Source organism: Mustela lutreola, chromosome 1 (genome assembly GCF_030435805.1).
Source record: "Mustela lutreola isolate mMusLut2 chromosome 1, mMusLut2.pri, whole genome shotgun sequence".
NCBI lineage: Eukaryota > Metazoa > Chordata > Mammalia > Carnivora > Mustelidae > Mustela > Mustela lutreola.
The window spans coordinates 241,153,018-241,176,930 of NC_081290.1; the positions used below are offsets into that span (position 1 = coordinate 241,153,018).

At 38.4% G+C, this 23,913-nt stretch overlaps 1 protein-coding gene across 1 annotated transcript in view; it reads left to right on the forward strand.

Moving 5' to 3' along the window:
• Positions 1–218: 218 nt before the first annotated feature.
• CTR9 (CTR9 homolog, Paf1/RNA polymerase II complex component) overlaps positions 219–23,913 on the forward strand; it is a 28,796-nt gene continuing 5,101 nt past the window's right edge. The window contains exons 1-22 of the mRNA XM_059136195.1: positions 219–461; positions 1,724–1,822; positions 4,038–4,277; positions 4,514–4,631; positions 5,182–5,271; positions 8,595–8,743; positions 10,474–10,581; positions 14,424–14,531; positions 14,671–14,907; positions 15,143–15,232; positions 15,345–15,473; positions 15,577–15,760; positions 17,331–17,419; positions 17,909–18,094; positions 18,204–18,291; positions 18,471–18,619; positions 20,172–20,288; positions 20,458–20,603; positions 21,726–21,797; positions 22,264–22,399; positions 22,554–22,700; positions 23,108–23,265. Of these exons, the coding sequence (XP_058992178.1) occupies positions 417–461; positions 1,724–1,822; positions 4,038–4,277; positions 4,514–4,631; positions 5,182–5,271; positions 8,595–8,743; positions 10,474–10,581; positions 14,424–14,531; positions 14,671–14,907; positions 15,143–15,232; positions 15,345–15,473; positions 15,577–15,760; positions 17,331–17,419; positions 17,909–18,094; positions 18,204–18,291; positions 18,471–18,619; positions 20,172–20,288; positions 20,458–20,603; positions 21,726–21,797; positions 22,264–22,399; positions 22,554–22,700; positions 23,108–23,265 (2,885 nt within the window). The 5' untranslated portion in view covers positions 219–416. The remainder of the gene's footprint in view (positions 462–1,723; positions 1,823–4,037; positions 4,278–4,513; positions 4,632–5,181; positions 5,272–8,594; positions 8,744–10,473; positions 10,582–14,423; positions 14,532–14,670; positions 14,908–15,142; positions 15,233–15,344; positions 15,474–15,576; positions 15,761–17,330; positions 17,420–17,908; positions 18,095–18,203; positions 18,292–18,470; positions 18,620–20,171; positions 20,289–20,457; positions 20,604–21,725; positions 21,798–22,263; positions 22,400–22,553; positions 22,701–23,107; positions 23,266–23,913) is intronic.

Genomic DNA, 23,913 nt, shown 5'->3' on the forward strand with positions numbered 1-23,913 from the left:
CGTTCGTCGTCTCGCCCACCCCGGGGCCGGGAGGCTAGGCTTTCAGTACTTTGATTCACGCTGCGCCCGTGCGGGTCTGATTCAGAAGTCGCAGACCCACTCTAAAGAAAACATCGACATCGTCGTTCCCTAATCAAGGAAACGCCAGAGCCGCAGAATGAGCCGGTAGTCTGACAGGCCCTCCCGCGAGGAATGCTTCCGGGGCAGGGGGCGGGGCTGCCGGAAGTGGCCGGATGCCGTCTGCTGTTCGTTGTTTAAGCGGCTGACGGGAAGGAGAAGCCCAAGCTCCGGCGGCGCCGCGGGGCGGCAGTCACGACCTGAGCCCGGGCCGCCGCTAGCCTCTGGAAGAGCCAGAAGCCAGGAGTACCTGCTGTGGAGCGGAGGGGCGAGACGCCCGCTCGCCTTCTGCTCTCATCATGTCGCGGGGTTCCATCGAGATTCCCCTCCGGGACACTGACGAGGTAAGTGTCGAGTATGGGGGAGGGTGGGGGCCATGAACTTGAATGATCCCCTCCTTTCCCCTTCTTTCGACTTCGCCTCTGAAGCGAGAGCACCTTTTCCCCCGGGAGCCCAGGTCGAAATCCCCGACCGAAGCCCCAGTCACCCCCTGCCCCTGCACCTTTTCAGGCTGACCACATCACGTCCCCGCAGCCTCGCGGCCACCTCGAGGAGTTCTTGAAAGTTCCTTTCCTACCTGTTCGTATGTGGCAGTACTCTGCTCTCTTCCTAATTGTCGGCGCAGGGGTGCGAGAGTGCGGATAAATTGTAAGGCGCCTCACAGATAAAAGAGGTGGGCGCTGATGTCGCCGTGGTCTCTGCTGCTCAAACTATCTTTCCCTGAGGAATACATAGGATGTCAACCTTTATCCCTTAGAAACTCGAGTCTCTCGTGATGCTCTGTGTCCCCCACACACAGCTGCATCGGCAAAATAAGAGACCCCGAGATACAGCCGCCAGGGTGTGGTGATGGAACTCACCTTCTCCCTTCCCCACACCTCATCATAGGTAGCCTGTGGCTTGTCTCAGTTAAGCCCTCAGCATTGATGTTGTCTAGATCCAATATAATCGCGTACCCTTATTTTTGTTCACTTGAGATATAACATTGAGATGTCATTGACCTAGCATAAAATCCAGTGTTTTTCAGCAGTATTGTTGTAAAGTTGTTAACCATTACCACTATCGAATTCCAGAACATTTGCCTACTGTTACTTTTTGTGCTCACATTCAGGAGTGCCTGTGACACACAAATGTTGTCTCCCTGGATGAATGTGTACAGTGGCATGGAACTTCACATTGCCTCTAGAATGGTGCTTCTCAAGTTGTCAGGCCTGTGGCATCAGTCTCAGGGATGCTTATCTGCACTTCACCTGGATTATATGCTAGGCACGGTTTTGTTTTGTCTTTTTTGACAAAGCTTTTTTTTTTCTTTTTTAACAAAGCTTTTGTAACATTTTCTCTTTCTGGTGATTTGAAGACAGCTAGAAGTGTTTGTTTGCTTCTCTATGCTTTTACCTTAATATTCTCATATGACCTATTTGACATGTGTGCCTTAAGCGTGTCTTAATGTATCCTTGCTCAGCCCCATAGCAAGTGAAAACAAACCCTATGTATATCCATATTGATGTATATTCCGAAAAGCACAAGGAAGAAATGTGAATTTAAGGAAGAGATAAGAAATAAGAAAAAAATAAGAAATAAGAAAAACTTGCATTTTCTGTTTTAGGTCATTGAACTCGACTTCGATCAGTTACCGGAGGGAGATGAAGTTATCAGTATTCTGAAACAGGAACACACACAACTGCACATATGGATTGCTTTGGCGGTTAGTGTTAATGTGACAACTATTTTTTATACATTGACTAGGAAAAATATTTGGCTTCTGTCTTCAGATTAGTAGTAGCCAGCTTGGGAGCAGGATAAGTAAATTGTACCATATGTATGGAAGTTAATTGTATTACCATTTATAGAACAAGAAGGCCAGTTTCCTAAATGATGTACTGTTCCACTTGTATTACTATATGTTGTACTGTTCCACTGGTATTACTATGTTGGTAAAGGCAAAATTCATTTAAGTTAAATAGTAGTCTATACTGTGTATTTGGTTATTTACTAATTACTCAGTGAAGAGTAATCTACTGATTTGTGGATAATCTGAGAAAAAACAAGGAGCCATCATGTAAACATTATTACTTAACATTGTTTTCCATAACAATAAAACATTTCCTGTAAAACAGTCTAGAAGGTGATTATATTCCAGGCTAACTCACAAAAGCCCTTTTGGATGAGTTTTTTCTCAGGCTTGTTTTTTGTCCTGTTGGTCCCTTCCATAACATAAACCAGACTGGAAAGTCTCAGGAGAATCACCTCAGCCTAAAATTCTGACACCCTTTACTCTCCCCAGCACCACTTACCTAATGTTTTCTTTTTATGAGAACTTGATAATAAATTATTCTGGTAATGCATTATACTAAAATCATTTTTTAAGCAGGTGTGCTCCAGGTCACTTTTGTTTAAAGATACATAGGAGGCTCCTCCTATTATCTTGAAAGAAGTTGATCTGCAGTTGGGCTTATATCCAGTGCTGAAGCCTAACTGTAAATCATTTCTTAGATAAGGTTTTACAGAAAAATACTTTTAGTGACAGTACCTTTCTGAAGTGTTACGTTTTCCTGGTCTATGGAGAGTAAGCCGTTGACGTTGTCACACAGTTTTTAAAGCCAGAGAGGAATTTAGATTTTCTTTAGTATAAATGCCTCTTTTAACAGCACTTACAGGAAAAAATGGAGGATTGAAGGATTATTGTGGCACCTGTGGTAAAATTGATGAAACATTGTGGGCTCTAGAGAGTGTAACAGAAAAGAGTCTAGGCTTTGGACTGGGAAAGGCCTTTCTTCAGATTCCTACTTGGCTGCTAACTAGCTGTGGCCTTTGACAAATGATTACCTTCTGAGCCTGTTTTCTCATCTAAAATGTGGGGATGTTAGCATTCATTTTAAGGGTGATTGTGCAGATTAGAAATAAGTATATAAAGCTCCTGCCATAATGTATGGCCCACAGTCGGTGGGTAAAAAAGATAGATCTTGGGGTGTCTGGGTGGCTCAGTGGGTTAAAGCTTCTGCCTTCGCCTCAGGTCATAATCCCAGGGTCCTGGGATCGAATCCCTCATCAGGCTCTCTGCTCCTCAGGGAGGCTGCTTCCTCCTCTCTCTACCTGCCTCTCTGCCTACTTGTGATATTTGTATGTCAAATAAATAAATAAAATCTTAAAAAAAAAAAAAAAAAGATGGATCTTCCTTTTAGTATTAATAAATGACAGATGCCAGGGAAGTTATTCAGCAGGCCCAAAGTCATGGATAATTTTCATAGATCTAGAACCAGAACCTAAGTTTTCGGTTTAGAATTCTATATCCCTCTCGTTATTGCTTTTTCTCTTGGGTTCTGATTTAGTTTGAAATCACCTATTGGTAGGTAAGTAGTAATTTGGAAACATTTATGGTGATTATCACCTTTTTAACAATTTTAATAATTCAACTCTTACAGTAATTCACCTACTATAAGCTGCACACATATGACATGTACCATTTGAGAAGTTTTAGCATATTTCACACCTGTGAAATCATTACTGCAATCAAGATAATGAATAAATCCATCACCCCCAAAACCTTTCTCCAAACTCGTCCCTACGCCCCATAGTGCTCAGCCAACCCTTGCTTTTTGTTTCTAAAGATTGCATGTTCCAGAGTTTTTATACAAATGGAATCATTATAGTATGTATTCTTTTTGGTCTGGCTTCTCTCACTCAGCATAATTATCTTGAGACTTACCCATGTTGTAGCATGTATCAGTGGTTCTTTTTTCTCCTGAGCAACAGCCATTGTACAGATATACCACAGCTTGTTTGTCCATTCACCTGTTGATCAACAATTGAGTTGTTTCTAGTTTTTGGCTATTACAAACGGAGCTGCTGTAGATGTTTGTGTGCAGCTTTGTGTGTGGACATATGCTTTAATAATTCTAATTTGATTCTTTACTTTTTAGCTGGAATATTACAAGCAAGGAAAAACAGAAGAGTTTGTAAAGTTGTTGGAAGCAGCACGTATAGATGGCAATTTGGACTATAGAGACCATGAAAAAGACCAGATGACTTGCTTGGATACATTGGCGGCCTATTATGTTCAACAGGCTCGGAAGGAAAAGAATAAGGACAATAAGAAAGATCTTATTACACAGGCAACTCTGTTGTATACCATGGCTGATAAAATTATTATGTATGATCAGGTAAATAAGTTACATTTCTTGATTTGTAATTAAAAATCGCTCATTGGTAGTTTGCACATTATAGTTGTAACACATTCGTTATAGCTTATAGTTGTAACACATTATAGCTGATAGAGGTATTTCTGTCATACTCTACCTCCTTCCTATATGGTTTTCATTTTACTGTTACACATTTATGTTAAATTGTGGTTGTTCCTTGGTAAAGTCAAGTCTAAGATGATATATCACTTTTTCAGAATCATTTGTTGGGAAGAGCCTGCTTCTGCCTACTTGAAGGGGACAAAATGGATCAGGCTGATGCACAGTTTCATTTTGTACTTAACCAGTCTCCAAATAATATTCCAGCCCTTCTTGGTAAGTCATTTTTGGCAACCATCTTAGGGAACTGTATCTTCCACCATATGCCTATAGTATATTTCATTGACTGGGCTGGACAGCAATGTAGAAGCGCTTTACTTTATAAAAATGAAACTATCTGCAATAGATCATTGTTTCTTTTGAAATTTCAATCATAGACCTGTACCCCTGAAACAAATAAGACATATGTTAATTAATTGAATTTAAATTAAAAAAGAATTTCCTTTACCATTAACGTCACTTCATAATATTAAAATACACACACACACCAGTTAATAATTTGTTATCCGCTTCTAAAGAGTCAATAAGCAATATCTATTTGGACAACTATAAGCTATTTTAATTATTTTATCTTATTTAACAGGACTATTTGTTTATAGGTGAAATTAATATATTTTTATGGAAAACAAGTTTAAATATGAAATCATTTTCACTGTTTTCAAGTATTTCTTATTCAGAGATGTGTTTAATTTAGGTGAGTTCATGTAGAACATATGAGACTTGTATTCTTTAGTCAGTGAATGTTTATTTTTAAAAATTACAATAGGTAAAGCTTGCATTTCCTTCAACAAGAAGGATTACAGAGGAGCTCTTGCTTACTATAAGAAAGCATTGCGTACCAACCCAGGATGTCCAGGTAGGAGCAAAACTTTTTTCTGAAGTCTAAGCTGCATATGACCCAACTGAAAATATTGAGGATTTGGCAGTTGACTATGAAGTTATTGTGAAAAGATGCTATAGGTTGTTGAAATGACAGAATTGAAATTTAAAAATATATATTATGTTTGATCCAAAAGCTGAATAGCAGATCTTTTTTTTTTTTTTTAAGATTTATTTAGAGAGGGAGAGAGAGCGAGCAATCATGTATGAGTGGGAGACAAAGGGAGAGAATCTTTAAGCAGACTCCCTGCTGAGCATAGAGCCTGATGCAGGGCTTAGTCTCTTGACCTATGAGATTGTGACCTGAACTGAAACCAAGATTCAGAAGCTTAACCAACTGAGGCACCCAGGCATCTCTTTTAGACCATATTATAATCTTTTTGCTTTATACTATTTTTCTATTTCTTTATTTGCTGTACTATTCTCTTTCTTCTGTTTGCTTTATTTCTGTTTTTCTATTGAAAATCTCAGTCATTTAGCAAATCTTATTGAGATCAACTATGTGCCAGACATTGTTCAGACTGAAGGAATGCAGCAGTAAACCCAAGAGACAAAAATCTCTGCCTTGGCGTTCCTGGGTGGTTCAGCGGATTGAGCATCAGACTCTTGGTTTTGGCTTAGGTCATGATCGTGGGGTCATAGACTTGAGCCCCATGTTGGGCTCCATGCTCAGCAGGGAGTCTGATGGAGATTCTCTCTCTCTCCCTCTATCCCTTCCCCTGCTTGCTCGCTCTCTCTGGAATGAATAAATAAATCTTAAAAAAAGAAACAATCTCTTCCCTCATGGAATTCATTTCGCAGTGGGGAAGAGAAAATGAGTAAAATATACACTGTGTAAGATATTAGCAAAAAGAACATAAAGCAGTAAAAGTGTATGAGAAGAATTGGGAGATTACTTAGAAAGGTTGACCAGGGAGCGCCTGGGTGGCTTAGTTTGTTAAGCATTCAACTCTTGATTTTGGCTTGGGTCATGATCTCAGGGTTGTGAGATCAAGTCCTGCGTTGGGCTCTGTGCTGGGCAAGGAACCTGCTTAAGATTCTCTTAGGGAGTCTGGGTGGCTCAGTCGTTTAAGCATCTGACTATTTCAGCTCAGGGTCCTGACATAAAAGCCCTGCATTGGGCTCTGTACTCAGTGGGGAGCCTGCTTCACCCTCTTCCCCCTGCCCCTTCCCCTGCTCATGCTATGTCCCAAATATTTTTAAAAAGATACTCTCTCTCCTCTTCTGCTCCTCCTCCCCTCCAAAAAAAGAAGAAAAAAGAAATGTTGATGAGGAAAATAGTAACAATTAAGACCTTAAAATAATAGACATGTAAATATATGGGAGAAGATTATTCCCAGAGAGAGGGAATAGGAGGTACAAAGGTCCTGAGGAAAGAGTGGGTCTAACAAGTTTGAAGAATAATGAGGAAGCTAGTGTATCTGGAGTGGAGAGAGAAGGTAAGGAGGAAAAGTAATAAGAACTGGGTCAAAAAGATGAAAAAAAAAAAAAAAGAACTGGGTCAAAAATAGAACCAGGGACCAATCATGTCAGGCATCATAGATTATTAAAAAGACTTGGGTGTTTACTCTGATAGACATAGGAAGCTATTTGAGGGCTTTGGGCAAAGGAGTAAGTAATGATCTGACTTATATTTAAAAGGATCATATGGGCCTCTGGGTTGAGACTAGAGTGGGGTGGGGTGCAAGTATAGAAATTGGGAGACCGGGTAGAAGCCTGTTGCAGTCATGTAGGTCAGAGATGATTGTGGCTTGCATTAGGATGGTAATAGTAGAGGTACAAGTGATTGGAATCTCTGTATATTTTGAAGGAAGAACTGATGGAGTAGATGTGATGTATGAGACAAAGGAGAAATCAAAAGGAACTTCTTATAAGAGTAGAGTTACATTTTAGCACATTTGGAAAATATAGTTCCAAGATGAATTAGTTTTAGACATGAAAATTTTAAAATACCTTTTAGACTTAGACCTACAAGTGGAGAGGTCAGGAGAGCTGTTGTTCAGGAAGGAGGTCTGAGCTGAAGTAATTAATTTGGAAATCATCAACATAGAGATGATATATAAAGCCATGAGACTATGAGGTTACCAGGTGATGAGTAGAGATAGAAAAGAGGTTCAGGGATGGTCTTCTAGGGCACTGTGACATTGTAGAGGTTAGGGAAATGAAGAAGAACCAACAAAGGAGCCTGCAAAGTAAGAGGAAAAGAGAGTAAAGGCAATGTCCTTGAAGTAAAATGTAAGAATGTTTCTAGGACAAGGTCAGACACTGTCACGTTCTATTGTTAGGTCAAGTAAAATAGGAACCCAAAACTGATCACTGAATTCAGCAGTATAGTAATCATTAGTGACCTTGATAAAAGCAGTTTTATTGGAATGGTGAGGGTGAGATGCTTGGTGGATACACTTAAGAGAAAATGGAAGAGGAAAGTTAGGCAGCAACTATAGATAGATCTTTCGAGGAGTTTTGCTCTCAAGGGAAGAATAGGAGTGGGTTGACAATTGGAGAGGAAAAGAATGGAGAGGATTTTTTTTTTAGATGGGAGAATATATGTGGATTAGAATGATGTATACATAGAGAAAATTTGATAATGCAGGAAAAACAGGTGAGAGTTGCTGGAGCAGTGTCCTTAAATAGACGAGAAGGGGTAAAATCCAGTGTCCAGTGGGGAGGTTGGCCCTTCATGGGAACATGGTGGAGTTTTGGCATTGCCTTGAAGTTGGATAGCATGTATAATAAGCACAGCTCTGAAGGGAATGACAGTTTGTACATGTAGTCAGTCACAGTATTGAAGGCCTTCATGAAATTTTTTGCTGTCTTTAAAAATTGCTCTTTGAGGGGTGCCTGGGTAGCTCAGTGGGTTAAAGCCTCTGCCTTCAGTGTAGGTCATAATTCCAGGGTCCTGGGATCAAGCCCTGCAACAGGCTCTCTGCTCAGTGGGGAGCCTGCTTCCCTCTCTTTCTCTGCCTGCCTCTCTGCCTACTTGTGATTTCTGTCTGTCAAATAAGAAAAGAAATATACTTTTTTAAAATTGTTCTTTGAAAATTAGATACTGAAGGTACTGTATAGCCAGGAGTGCAAGAAAAATACCAGTATTGTAGGTATTCTGTTTATGGCGAGAAAGGGGATGGGCAGTATGGTATACTATCCACTGTAACCAAATTTGTGATACACCAAAAGATTTTATAGTGTAGTAATACTGAGGTTAATTTTGAGATTTTGCAACTCATAGAGAATGTTAAAGCATTTTGCTTAATTGAACCCTAAAATCGCCCTAGTTTGACAGATGGACTATTTTTTTAGCGGAAGTTCGTTTAGGAATGGGCCATTGCTTTGTGAAACTTAACAAACTGGAGAAAGCTCGTCTGGCATTCAGCAGAGCCCTTGAACTCAATTCCAAATGTGTGGGAGCATTGGTTGGACTGGCTGTACTAGAACTCAACAATAAAGAGGTATGTGAATAAAAAAAAGGCTTTCGTGACTGATCTGTCAGGCTCACTATTCCTTATCTAAACTCTTGAGACCAGAGTGTTTTAGAGGTCAAGACTGCAAAGAATAGAAATGTAATATGAGGGGTGCCTGGGTCACTCTGGGTTCAAGCCTCTGCCTTCGGCTCAGGTCATGGTCTCAGGGTCCTAGGGTCCTGGGATCGAGCCCCGCATCAGGCTCTCTGCTTGGCGAGGAGCCTGCTTCCCCTCCACCCCCACTCTGCTTGCCTCTCTGCCTACTTGTGATCTCTGTCTATCAAATAAATAAATAAAGTCTTTAAAAAAATGCAATATGATGCCTGCACTGCATAATATATTAACACCCAGGTATTAGGATACCACCCTAAATGCAAACTTACATTTCTCTGTAATAATGAGTGACTGTTCACACTAGAGGATAACTTCACAATTCAGGTAAACTTTTGCCCCTATGTAAGCTTGTTCTAAGATTACCAAACAACATGTTTTTAAAGAAGTTTTTGGATTTCAGAATTTCAGATAAGGAGCTGTACAATGGGGCACCTGAGTGCCTCAGTGGGTTAAAACCTCTGCCTTCGGCTCAGGTCATGGTCTCAGAGTCCTGGGATCGAGCCCCGCATCTGACTTCCTGCTCAGCAGGGAGCCTGCTTCCTCTCTCTCTCTCTCTGCCTGTGTCTCTGCCTACTTGTGATCTCTGTCAAATAAATAAATAAAACGTTAAAAAACAAAAAAAAGGAGCTGCACGATGTGTGTAAGTTTGGAATGCTTTCCATTGCAAGTAACAAAAGCCTACTGCTATGACTTAAACATGAGGGTTTTTATTATCTGCTAAACCAGTCATCTGAGGTCTTGGATTTGGCACCTCAGTATCCTCAAACCCAGAATTTTACATCTTTCTGTCCTTCCTAATATGTGGATCTTCCTCCTTGTGTCTGTCACTTCGAAGTTACGGGATAGCTGCTGTATCTCCAAGCTCTCATTATTTCATCAACCTTATGTAGAAGGAGGAAAGGGAAAGGATAAACAGATTTCTCTTAGAGCAGTTCTATCCCCATCACACTTTCTCTTTATAAAGTGTGTATAATTGTCTAGACAGGGATATCAGAGTTTCTCAGCCTTAGCTTTGTTGACTTACGGAGCTGGATAATTTTTTGCTGTAGAAAATTATCCTACCCATTGGTAGGATGTTTAGCAGCATCCCTGATATCTGCCAGCTAAAATCCTCCCTGTCGTGATGATGAAAAATGACATCACTCCCAGTTTAGAACCACTGCCTTAGACTGATCCTGAGAGAAAGGGATAGATTATCTTGACTGGTTTAGATCAATCATTATTCATCCCCTGGGGCTTGAGAAGAGGAAGAGGGAACTTTCCCTCCTGAAATTAAAAGATCACAGGCTACAAAGTCAGGTCAGGACTCTATTAACAGAGTAAGGGGGTAAACTGGCTGTTGGGTAATCCACAGACCTCTGCCGCATCAAGAAGACAGCCAGAATCTATAAAAGTAGGAAATGTGGCTATTTGTGAGGGAAATTCTAACAGTCTAATTCACTATTTGAATTTTTTTTTTATCCCTGCTGAAGGTTAACTGAAACAAGAGCTATATTTTGGTGTCTGAACTTAGATTTATATAACCTTATTTCTTCAGACTATAAAGAAAACTTCGGAAAAATGCTAATTAAGTAATGACCCTGTTGTTGTTGTTTTTCTTTTAGGCTGATTCCATCAAAAATGGTGTCCAGCTTCTTTCCAGAGCCTATACTATTGATCCTAGCAATCCCATGGTATTGAACCACTTGGCAAATCACTTTTTCTTCAAAAAGGTAAGAGAAGTCAATTTATTAAAGTTGTTTGCTTTTAAATCCTGATTTGTTTTTCTGTTCTGCCGTTGATACTTTATTTTTTTAACTTGGAAAAACACTGAAAATGTAGAGTTTTTTTCAAATTAAAATTTGTATTAGTTAATTGGGGGTGGGTATGTTTAGTCATTCACTCATTTAATATTTATTGACCCTTTATACTCTGTACCCAACACTGAGTAGAGATGTGGAGATCAGTAAACTGTGGTTTCTGTACTCCATTCAGTTTCGTAGAAAACACAGACATGTAAACAAATGTAAATGCAGAAATAAAAGTCTCTATCTTGCTGTGGTAGAGAAATGAAAGAGGAAGTGACCAAGTGGTTAAGAAGGGTTTTCACCAAGAAGGAAAGGCTCTTGAACTAGGTTTTTAAGAGGAGGTCTTTGGGTAGTTGAAAGGGCAAAGGCACAGATGTGGAAATAGTGCGTAGTAAAAGCGCAGCATGTGGTGGGCTCGTGCTAGACAATGCATTGGGTCCAGATAGCGAGGTACTTGTGTGATATAAGGAGTTTGGACCTACTTACATAGGCAGCCGAGAAGTCATTGAAGTTTTTATTTATTTTTGCATATTGATCAAGATGTAATTTTTATTTTTTTTTTTTTTAGATTTTATTTATTTATTTGACACAGATCACAAGTAGGCAGAGAGGCAGGCAGAGAGAGAGAGGGGAGAAAGCAGGCTCCCTGCTGAGCAGAGAGCCCGATGCGGGACTCGATCCCAGGACCCTGAGATCATGACCTGAGCCAAATGCAGCGGCTTAACCCACTGAGCCACCCAGGCGCCCAAGATGTAATTTTTAAAGTTGCCACAAATTCTGTAGAAGCAATGGTATTTTAGATTTCTTGAATACTAAATCCAAGATTGCATTGGCAAAGTTTTTATACAGTAAGTATGAAAGTTTTACTTGCCATACGGAAACCAGATACTAAATTATACCAGGAACTTTAATTTAATAGCAATTTAGGTAAAAGTTACAGAACTGTTTCAGACCTTACTAATGTTAGCATATCACTGTTATTATTGCTATTAATATGCAGTCAATACTTATGAAATACCAAGTATTATTAAAAATGAATCTTGTGGGGGTACCTGGCTGGATCCTTCAGAAGAGCATGTGACTTGATCTCAGGGTCGTGAGTTTGAGCCCCACATGAGATGTAGAGACTTAAATAAAGAAAACTTGAAAAAATGCATTCCATGTACTATGCAGCCATCAGAAGAAATGAAATCTTGCCATTTGCGACGACGTGGATGGATCTAGAGGGTATCATGCTTAGCAAAATAAGTCAAGCGGAGAAAGACAACTATCATATGATCTCCCTGATATGAGGAAGTGGAGATACAACATGGGGGGTTAAGGGGGTAGGAGAAGAATAAATGAAACAAGATGGGATTGGGAGGGAGACAAACCATAAGTGACTCTTAATCTCACAAAACAAATGAGAGTTGCTGGGGGGAGGGGGGTGGGGTTATGGACTTTGGGGAGGGTATGTGCTATGGTGAGTGCTGTGAAGTGTGTAAACCTGGCGATTCATAGACCTGTACCCCCGGGGATAAAAATATATGTTTGTAAAAAAATAAATAAATAAAATTTTTTTAAAAAAAATAAAAAATTTTTAAAAAAAAATGCATTCCATGAATTTGTAAAAGAGTCAGATAATAGTTAGAGGTAGTTAATATTATCCCCATGACCTGAGCTGAAGGCAGACACTTAACAACTGAGCCACCCCGGCGCCCCTAGTTTTTAATTTTCAATGCTAGTCTTTCTTCCACTGCTGAAGATAAAGTCTTGCTTTTTTTTTTTTTTTTTTTTAAGATTTTATTCATTTATTTGAGAGAGAGAAAGCACAAGACGGGGGAGGGTCAGAGGAAGAAACAGACTCTCGCTGAGCGGGAAGCCTGATGTGGTACTCCATCTTGGGACTCCAGGATCATGACCTGAGCCAAGGGCAGATGCTTAACCAACTGAGCCACCCAGGCACCCAAAGCCTTACTTTTTAACATGTTCAAAACCTTTTAGATTGTGTACATGAAGTATGTAAATCAAGCCAATCTATTAGTGTTGCTGAATACCTGTTATGTGATCAGCACCATGAAGTTATCTTGCACTGAATATATGTCCTAAAGGTTTAGAACATGCTTACATATGTTTTCTTCATCTGTCATTAGGGCAGCCCTAAGGAGGTAGGCAGCTTATTTCTATGTCCCTTTCTATGGATAAGAAAATTGAGATTCAGCAAAGTTAAGTAACATCACTTGCCAAAATTCACTCAGTTAGCAAGTTGTATAGTTGAGATGTAGTATTTTAATTAACTGCCCACCACACTACATTGTCTCCCCTATAGAAGAATCATTTAGCTAGGAAGAAAAGGTATTACCAACATCCCAGACACTTCAATAAGTAGTGAGGTGGGATTAGAGATGGGAGCTGTGGTGACTCCTGGAGCAAGTAACACAGAATTCCAGAAAGAACTGAGAATTGAGCTTGGTTTTTGACCAGAAAGTGAAGCAGCTAGAATGCAGAGGGAACTGGGGACAAAAATTGGGGCAATGGGGGGAACCAAAGAGATGCGAATAAGGATTTTAAAATGGAATGTAATCTCTAATACATTTTATGTTAAATTTTAAAATGGAATCATTTTATTCCCTAAAAGATATATCATGAGTCAAAGAATAATAAAAATAGAAAAATTATATTCCAAAACCAACATTTGACCTTTATCCTCGTCCCAGGGAGCAATATATAAATTTAGCTAAAAGGCTTTGCAACATAATTCCAGGTGTAGAATTTGAATCACTTGGTTCAAAATTCAGGTACCACCATTTTATTGTTTTATGGCTTTGGGCAAATAATTCCCCTAAATTTTAATTTACTTACTAGTAAAACAGTAATAAAACCTATTTTACAGGATTTGAGGAGTGGCAGTTAAGATGAAATGTGTGCATATTAAATACTTATCTAATGGAAAACGGTTACTGTTAAAAATAGCAATCACATTATTATTCCTAATATTTAAAAAATATTTTTTTAAAAAAGTTGAAACTGACTATTGACCTAACAAAGGCTTCCCAGACCAGATTACTAGCTATTTTCTCATAGGGATAAAACATATCCCTATTAAAACAAGAAAGATGTTTCCTACGCCTGATGTATGAACTCTGACTTTGAGACTGTTAGATTAGCTCTATATTTCAAATTAAGTCAGGTCTAATGGGAAAGTCATGACCCATGCATTCGAAGACAGCTGAATTCAAATCCAGTCGCTTAAGCTTACTGCGCTTGTGTGTTAGAACATTTCCTTGGAGTCAGAAAAAAATCCAGATTCTAGCTTTTCCACCTTAGGCAATACACTTTATTTCTTTAAGCCTCCATTTCCCCATCAATAAAATGGTAATAATGATACTCTTTGCAGGGTTTTTGACTGAGGCTTGATGAATTTTAAGTATCATACCTACCTCAGTGCTTAGTGTATAATAGTTCTCAATGAATTTTAACTGCTTCCTTTACTAGTAATAAGAGACTTAACCTCTCTTAGGTTTTCTCATCACAGAAATAGGGCTGATACCTCAAAGGATTGTTGCAGGATTAAAAGAAGTAATGGATGTGATGGATAGATGTTAAGTTCTAGGTAAGTGAATTTATCTGCAAGGAGAATGAGAAAAATGATTTGTAATTCAGGATACGGCACTGTTACTAGTAATTCAGTGAACACATTTTAAAAATGAAATTTGAGGAAGCCTTATGTTTGAGATTGTTAGGGTTGTTTGAATTGACTCAGTTGATTTCTGGATCTCATTGTTCAGGATTATAGCAAAGTCCAACACTTGGCTCTCCATGCATTCCATAATACAGAAGTGGAGGCTATGCAAGCAGAAAGTTGTTACCAGCTGGCTAGATCATTCCACGTTCAGGTAAGATCATTTTAAAGCTTCTCTAAATATCTAATTCTGTTATTTCATAGTCTTTCAAGTCTTTTAAAAACTTTTCTACATGGAAAAGAAGATAAACTTCTGTACATACTGTTGGTCTTGTTTAATTTTCATTTTTTAGGAAGATTATGACCAAGCTTTCCAGTACTACTATCAAGCCACACAGTTTGCTTCATCCTCTTTTGTGCTGCCATTTTTTGGGTTGGGACAAATGTACATTTATCGAGGTGACAAAGAAAATGCATCTCAGTGCTTTGAGAAAGTTTTGAAAGCTTATCCTAATAATTATGAAACTATGAAAATTCTTGGCTCGCTATATGCTGCCTCAGAAGATCAAGAAAAACGAGATATTGCCAAGGTACTTTTAAAAAATTGTAGCTATTTTCTCATAGTTATCACTAGACTGTCACGCCTCATTCTTGTTATTGCTAGTAGAGATATGATGGAAGCAGTTTTGTTAGCCGAGCTTGTTCCAGTTGAAATAACGAACAGTTGATGTATTAAACAAGGTAGAGTAGCTACCACTTTTTACTTGACAGCCTATAGTTGCTGAATTAATCCTATTTCAGCTTAGTGATCTCTTTTTATCCCAGGGCCATTTGAAGAAGGTCACAGAACAGTATCCTGATGACGTTGAAGCTTGGATTGAATTGGCACAAATCTTAGAACAGACTGATATACAGGTATTTTAGCAGGGTTTTTCGTCTCCTACAAATGTGTTTTTTGAAAGCATGGTGTAGTGTTTCTCCCTTTCATTTTCACTTACACCTTATTGTCTCCACCATGATAATACAGGGTGCCCTTTCAGCCTATGGAACAGCTACACGGATCCTTCAGGAGAAAGTGCAGGCTGATGTGCCGCCAGAGATTCTGAATAATGTGGGTGCCCTCCATTTTAGACTTGGAAATCTAGGGGAAGCAAAGGTAGGAAACTGGAAATAACTCCCTTCTTACATACTATCAAGTTGAATGCACACTTTTCAGATGTATCAACTGTCCTTTAACATGTAATTTTCTTTTCTTATAGAAATATTTTTTGGCCTCATTGGATCGCGCAAAGGCAGAAGCTGAGCATGATGAACATTATTATAATGCCATTTCTGTTACAACATCATATAATTTAGCCAGGCTGTATGAGGCAATGTGTGAATTCCATGAAGCAGAAAAACTATATAAAAACATCTTACGGGAACATCCTAATTATGTTGACTGTAAGAATTGTAAACTTCTGCTTCTTTTTTTTTAAAGATTAAATTTATTCATTTGACAGAGAGCACAAGCAGTGGGAGTGGCATAGAGGGGAAGAAGGAGAAACAGGCTCCCTCCTTAGGGCTTGCTTAATCATAGGACACTGGGATCATGACCTGAGCCGAAGGCAGATGCTTAACCAGTTGAGCCACCCACATGTCCGAAGAACTGTAAACTGTTTTTATAAATTAAAATTCCCAAAATTCAGCCTGAAAAAAAATCTTTCTCAGAACCAATAGTAAAAAAATGTGAAGGTTTGTAACATCCCCTTTTCCTTCAAGGCAAATTTATGGCCTTAAAAAAATAAAACAGAACAATGAAGCTTCACTTAAATTTATGCTAGAAACTAAAAGAAATAACTAAAAACCAGTTGAACCATATATTTCATAGGGTAGGCCATCCTTAGTGGATCAACTACCTTTATTACACTTTGAACAACTCCTTGACTTATTTGGTGATGGATGTACCTTTATGATACTCCTGCTCCGATTTCATATTAACATTTTTGCAGTGTTTGTACTAGTAAGAATGAACACTATTTTACTTCAAAATAATTATTATTTAAAAAAAATAAATATATAGTGAGTTTTTACACACTAAACATTATAAAATTTGGAAAGTTTTAAATTAAAAATAATTTATAATACTGTACTTCCCTTAAAAGCACCTAAAGCTATGATATTTTTACTCTGGTTAAATCAGGAGCTATTAACTTGGCCATCATCATGCTGTTACGGATGCAAAAGTGATTTAAAACAAATAAGATTTTAATTGAATGCCAGGCTGAACTTGAATTGGTTTGATAGGCAATAGTAAACCATTGCTAGTTGGCCTGAGGACATTGACATTTTCTGGAGAAAGTAACAACTTACATTTGTGTGATACTTTCTTACTGTTCTTTAAGTGGCAGCCCACAGTTAGAGCCCAGATTTTCTAACTAGTAATCCCGAGTAGTCCATGCTTTTGCTGTTTTGCCATATGACAAGCAGCTTTTTAAGAAAAAGTGACAGTGCCGTGCATCAGAGAATAACTGGAAAAAAAAGTGCTCCAAGCTTTTTAAAATAACTTTGGTGTAGATCAGGACTTGGAGTAGGGTGCTAGCATTAGGAATAGAGTGGCAGAGATAAATCTGAGATTTCAAACAGTGAGACTTGATGGTCACAGAGTTGCTCCTTAACCTGTTAGATTATTAATTAATTTTATTGGTGCTCAGTATTTTTTCATCTGTAGGATTTCTGTTCATTGTATGAATGTATTAACAAAATATAATCATTTCAAAAGTGTGACTTTAAAATAATGATCTTTTATAGCTAATATATTTTTTTAAGATTTTATTTATTTGACACAGAGAGAGAGAGATCACAAGTAGGCAGAGAGGCAGGCAGAGAGAGAGGGGAAAGCAGGCTCCCTGCTGAGCAGAGAGCCCAATATGGGGCTCGATCTCAGGCCCCTGAGATCATGACCTGAGCTGAAGGCAGAGGCTTTAAAATAGCTAATATTTTAAATGTAAAAATTTTTAAATGTATATTTCAGGCTATCTGCGCCTAGGAGCCATGGCTAGAGATAAAGGAAATTTTTATGAGGCTTCAGATTGGTTTAAGGAAGCTCTTCAAATTAATCAGGTTGGTAGTATTAACTCCTAGGTTTGAAAAACAATTTTCTCACCTTTTTTCCCCTAGTAAATCAGTTTTTCATTTTAATGTCTATCATATTTCTAATATCTTGACATCTCCCTGTTTTATTTTTACTTGCTAAAGCTGCTAGAGAATAGAAGTCATCTAAACTTTTTGATTGTAGCCCACAGAAATAGCCTTTACATCATAGCCTAGTACACACGTGTGCATACAAACAACTAAAATGTAAGTTTTGCAAATCTTTTTATGCTGTTGCCACGTGCTGTACACTGATGACCTTTCTATATTCCACTCTGTTGCATTTCTCATGCTGATAATTACACACTAGATTGATTTAACAATTCATTAGTCTATCTCCACTCTCAATTTTGTAAATGTAACTTTTAAACCTCTTCAATAATCAGCTGTCATGGAAAGGTGATTGGTGTCTCTGAATTCAAATTACAGATTTTGATTCTTTATACATGTGTATTTTAGGACCATCCAGATGCTTGGTCTTTGATTGGTAATCTTCATTTAGCAAAACAAGAATGGGGTCCAGGACAGAAGAAATTTGAGAGGATATTAAAACAACCATCTACACAGAGTGATACTTATTCTATGCTGGCTCTTGGCAACGTCTGGCTCCAGACTTTGCATCAGCCCACCCGAGATCGAGAAAAGGTAATTTCCTTTTGTCTCTTCATTTTTTTTTCTGTTTTGTCCCTTTAAGACAAAACTGCTCTTGATTCCTGTTTGAATTTTGTTGTATAATGTTTATTTCATTTTGTAGGAAAAGCGTCATCAAGATCGTGCTCTAGCCATCTATAAACAAGTACTCAGAAATGATGCAAAGAATCTGTATGCTGCTAATGGCATAGGTGATTATAAGACATGGGGATCTGTAGTGATCTGTGAAATAAGTGCTTTCAAAGGAATGTTTATAGATCATAATTTCTCCCTGAATGTAATAAATGTAGTTGTTTTAAAACAGGACCTTCAGTTGTTTTCCTGGCTCCAATTAGAAAATTCTTAAATGTAAGCCTTTTTATAATTTTAGGAGCTGTTTTGGCCCACAAAGGATATTTTCGTGAAGCTCGTGATGTATTTGCCCAAGTAAGAGAAGCAACAGCAGATATCAGTGATGTGTGGTTGAACCTAGCACACATCTACGTGGAACAGAAGCAGTATATCAGTGCTGTTCAGATGGTAATAGTTTATCATTCAAGATATTTCTATATTGTGTTCATTGTTGAACAAATGTTTTCTTAACATTTCTGACCCTGTTGTGGAGTTCTGTGCTATCTCATGTGATACTATGTCTATTTGGAGACTTAAATAATGTTAAGGCCAGTCTTTCAAAGGAATGTTTGAATTTGACACCAGTCTTTGGTGTCCAGACAGACATATGAACCCTAGTTCCATCCCTAATCACATGCCTTGGGCAAAGGACATCCTCTCTGAGCCAGTTTCCCCATTTATAAAATGAGGCTCATGTACCTTAAATTCACAGAACTGTATGAGGATCCAGTATAAAAAGTACTAGATACCATACTTGGCACTAACATGCCTAGTATATCAGTAAGTACCCAGAAGATAGGAGGGTTTAATATTTGCTTGTTTTACACTCTTTTTTTTCATGGGAGAAATTGAGTTTCAGAAAGGTTAAAAGACATTTTGGAAAGAAAGAAAAAAACTCCATGGGAATTCGTTTTCATCACTATGAAATTCTCTTAGGCTTTTCATATTTGTGGAGTGCTTGAGCTTGAAGTAAAAGAGTCATATTTAGCATTTAGCAGTGTGTGGTTGGCTCGGTAGGTAGAGCATATGACTCTGGATCCCAGGGTCATGGGTTTAAAATCTTTAAATATATATATATTTAGCATCTATAGCATATTAAAAAGTAAAAGAATTTTTAGACTCTATGGGAAATAGTATGGTTAGAAAAAACAAGATTCTTACCAGAGATAGAAGGCAAGTACAGTCAAGCTCCTAGAAGTGGTTAACCTTTTTTCTAAGAAGGTTGGTTACTATCAAATTCAGAAAATTTGAAGGCACTAGTCACAAAGATTTATAGACTCCAGACTGCTTATGGTAGTCTCAGAGGCGATATTTTTGAAGGTGGGCCTTCCTGATCTGTAGAATGATAATGTTGCCTTTTAAAAATGCAAATTAATTACTAGGGATATTCAAGGGGAAGCTCTCTAACCACCTTCTATGAAAAAGATCTAACCTATGACAGGATAAGTTTCATGGTCAGAAAGTGAAGTGTTCATGGCAAAGTTGACATCAGTATTGCTATATACTGGTTTTATCAAGAAGTTAACAATTAGAACTGTGAGTCTTCACATGCTCATTGCCAGTAGGTTCCATCAATCCTAAGGAAAAATGGTAGTGTAACCCAAAGGAGCCAGGTGTGTAACTTTTAATAAGTTGTCAGCTGATTCTAGATAGTATTGCTAGAGATATGAAAAGGGCCATCCGGTTTATTTGTCCTTTCAGTGTTGTTCTGAGTTTCAAATGGAAAAACTATTTTGAGTATCTAGTTGTGGGTTTCTTTTGTTTTTTTTATCAGGTTTTCATGTTGTGAAAATCTGTCCTGGTAGATGTCAAAAATTATTCTCAAATTTTCTTTAAAATTAACTAATCAAAAGGTGAAACACCTTTTCACATAGCTTTAAAATCACCTGAAATCTTGTTACATGATGACAACATTATTTAACCCTTATTGTATTTTAACTAACTTTTTCTTTTATTACAGTATGAAAACTGCCTCAGAAAGTTCTATAAGCACCAGAACACTGAAGTTGTGCTGTATTTGGCCCGGGCCCTCTTCAAGTGTGGCAAGTTACAGGAGTGCAAACAGACTTTGCTAAAGGTAAAAAGGAAAACTTATTATTCTCATTTAGTTCTGTGCTGCATTGTGGGGTATTTTTTTTATTCTCTTTTATGCATATATATATATATATACCTAACACTCTATTTGGCTAAAATCCTTTTCACATCATTCAGTCATATGAAGTATTTGCTTTGTTTCTTATTTATAGGCTAGACATGTGGCCCCCAGTGATACAGTACTTATGTTTAATGTGGCCTTGGTCCTGCAAAGGTTAGCTACCTCTGTTCTGAAAGATGAAAAGAGTAATCTGAAGGAAGTACTTAATGCTGTGAAAGAACTGGAGCTTGCACATAGGTAAAGAATTTTGTAGAAACAACTTTTGAAATGCTTTGTTTCTTTAAATCCATTTGTTTTGGGACACCTAGGTGGCTTAGTCTGTTAAGCGTCTGCCTTCGGCTCAAGACCGAGTCCCACATCTGGCTCCTTGTTCAGCAGGGAGCCTGCCTCTCCCTCTGCCTGCTGCTCCCCCTGCTTGTGCTCTCTCTCTGGCCAATAAATAAATAAGATCATAAATCAGTCAATCTGTCCATCCGTCTCAAAAGGTGCCAAGAAACACTTTGTCAAGAGAATCATTTTCTATTTAGAAGCATTCTAGTGATTTTTCAAGCCAAAGCAGACAGTTGCCACCTGGTGGCGCCAAACTGTAGTCAGGTTCCTGCCAGATTTGGCTCATGTAGCCTCCCCTAGAACTGGCGGACAAGCTTTGCAAGCTTGCCCAAGATTTTTATTACTCTAACAAAATGACCCTGCAGTTTACACACATGAAATTTTTAGGCTTCATTTATGTGGTTTTTCTACTTATACTGGTGTGTCTTTCATGGGATATGAATTTTCATTGGGCTAAGAATATTAAGTCCTATCCTCTTAAATATTGATTAGGTTTATTGAACTTAGCTCAAAATTTATGTACCTTCGTAGGATTTATTTGGTAATTCAGTTAGTAGTAAAATCAAAGCCTGAAATCTTTTCAGGTTTTGTCCAACCTTATTTAAATTCACATATAGGCATTTCTTGCCTTGCCTGATACATTGGTTGTGTTTTCATGGCCTGCATCTTTTAATCTCCATGCTGACATATTTAGTAAAAATGGTGTTTAGTAAATATTTGTTGCTTGAGCTGATTTTTGGTTATTTGTGGGTTTACCAATAATATTAAATATGACTACTTCATGAACTTGTATTTTATTAAACATATTGAGTGCTATATTGATGAGAGTTTTTTTTAAGTGAGTTTCATATATAATTTCTTGAGATGATAGCCTTTCATGTATCAAACAGGTTGGTATAAGTCAGTAAACTTGTTTGTAAACATGTAAACCTATTCTTAGGCTATTTTTGTAGAATAGATTAAAAATGGAAAAAGCCTTTCCTTAGAAATTTTTTTAAGTGAATTATTGTATTTTCTCATTCCATTTAGGTATTTCAGTTACTTGAGTAAAGTGGGAGACAAAATGAGATTCGATTTGGCCCTTGCTGCTACAGAAGCCAGGTAATGTTACTATTTCTGAAAGGTGACTTTGGATGGTGGCAGCAGTGATATCAGTGTGCTCTGGGTGGCCTTCCAGGGGTCAGTCCTCCTGCTCCTCTGTGGGGCTCCCCAGCCTGGGTCAAGGCTTTTTCCTAAGGGTCCTTTCAGGGAATATGACAGTTAATTTCATACAAGTATTTAAGTTGTGTGGAGAAAATCTTGACTCTTTGAGTCACGTGTGAAGATAATGTTGAAAATCTTTACATTTGTGCTTGGAGAGGACGCTTATACTTTGGAAAGTTACTGTAGTTGACAGTCTTGACTTTGAGAAACTAAGTTAATTTTGCTGATTAAAATACCCCTTAGATATCAGCTAAGAGTCCTGCTTCAGACTTTTTAGTTCATCTAAGGAAAAGAGATGTTCCGAGTTTCTGAGCAAAAAGTGTGTTAACTGCATTCATGTCTCTCTAAATCTGAAATTTTGTAGGCAGTGCTCTGACTTACTGAGCCAGGCCCAGTACCATGTGGCCCGGGCACGTAAACAAGATGAAGAGGAAAGGGAATTACGAGCCAAACAGGAGCAAGAAAAGGAACTGTTAAGGCAGAAACTTCTTAAAGAACAGGTATTTATTGTGTTTGCAGTTATACTAGAACTTAAGAATTGTGTGCATACATAAATCTTGTATGTTAAAAAAGTAGTCCTTCTGATGGTCATCAGGATGTTTTTTTCAACATAATATTTTGATGCAGTGTTTTCCTACTCTTTTTCCCTCATAGGAAGAGAAACGTCTCAGAGAAAAGGAAGAGCAAAAGAAACTTTTGGAACAGCGGGCCCAGTATGTAGAGAAGACCAAAAATATTCTTATGTTTACTGGAGAGACCGAAGCAACAAAAGAAAAGAAAAGAGGTGGCGGTGGTGGAAGGGTAAGATGGCATTCCTGCTAGGACGGATGGCCGCAGGTCTGGCACTTGAGTCCCAGAAGTGAATATCGTTGTCTGTATTTACTCAGTGTTCAGTTCTTAAGTTTGACTTCCTTCTTTGCTAAGAGATAGCTTCCAACACAGTGCTTTCAGTGGTAGCCAGTACTTAAAAATGCATTCCAGTGTTAGTCTAGCACACTGTACCTTGTAGTGGCCTAAGTAGTTGATGATTTTTGACATCTGAGCAATTCATCCTAACTAGAAGTCTTTAACACTGGGCCTCATCAAGCACCCCTTCCTTGCAACTTGATAAATTAAAAAAAGGTCCTTTGTTTGTCAAATGACTGATAGGATCTGGCCTCATTCCACCAGCCAGGAGAGAACTGATTATAGTCTTGTTTGGATTTCAGCGTTCTAAAAAGGGAGGAGAGTTTGATGAATTTGTCAATGATGAGACCGATGACGACCTGCCTATATCCAAAAAGAAGAAGAGAAGAAAGGGCAGTGGTAGTGAACAAGAAGGCGAAGAAGAGGAGGGTGGTGAGAGAAAGAAGAAAAAGAGGAGAAGGTATTAACCAGGGTGTTGCGAATAGCCTCAGAAAGGTGACAGACAACCTCTCACCTGAATCTTCCTTGTGTTAGAATTTGTGAAACCTGGTGATCACTTGATCCACCCAGACCTTAAAGCCTTTTGTTCCCCACTTCCTATTTTGATCATAATAATCCTAAGATAGACCCCATCACCAAAGCCCCTGAGTACTTGGAGTTGCCACACATCTCCACAGCTTTCCTATGAGAGCTGCAAGTTAGTCATCATTGCCTCTCTTATGTCTTCAAAATGGTAATATTTATGGGAAAATGTATGCTATGTAGAATGAGAACTGGGTGTATGCACCCTACCTGTCCACTTGCAATCTTAGGAAAGTCACTAAGCTCAGTTTCCTTTCTGTAAAATGGTAACGATGCCCACCTCAAGTTTTGCTAGATATATAAAGTGTGAATTAATGTAAAAGAAGGGCCTTTGAATCTTCCTGGTGCCATTTGCTGTTGAGATAAGTGGTACCCTTCCCAACCCTCACCTAGAGGTGCCCCTGAGCTGTCCTGTTCCTCTCTCATGGTGCTCCCCTGTCCAGGAACCTCCAGTTGGCTATACATGCTATGTATTCTAAAAATACATTCTTTCCCTGAAGTTAGCAAGACCTGTTCCTCTCAGCCC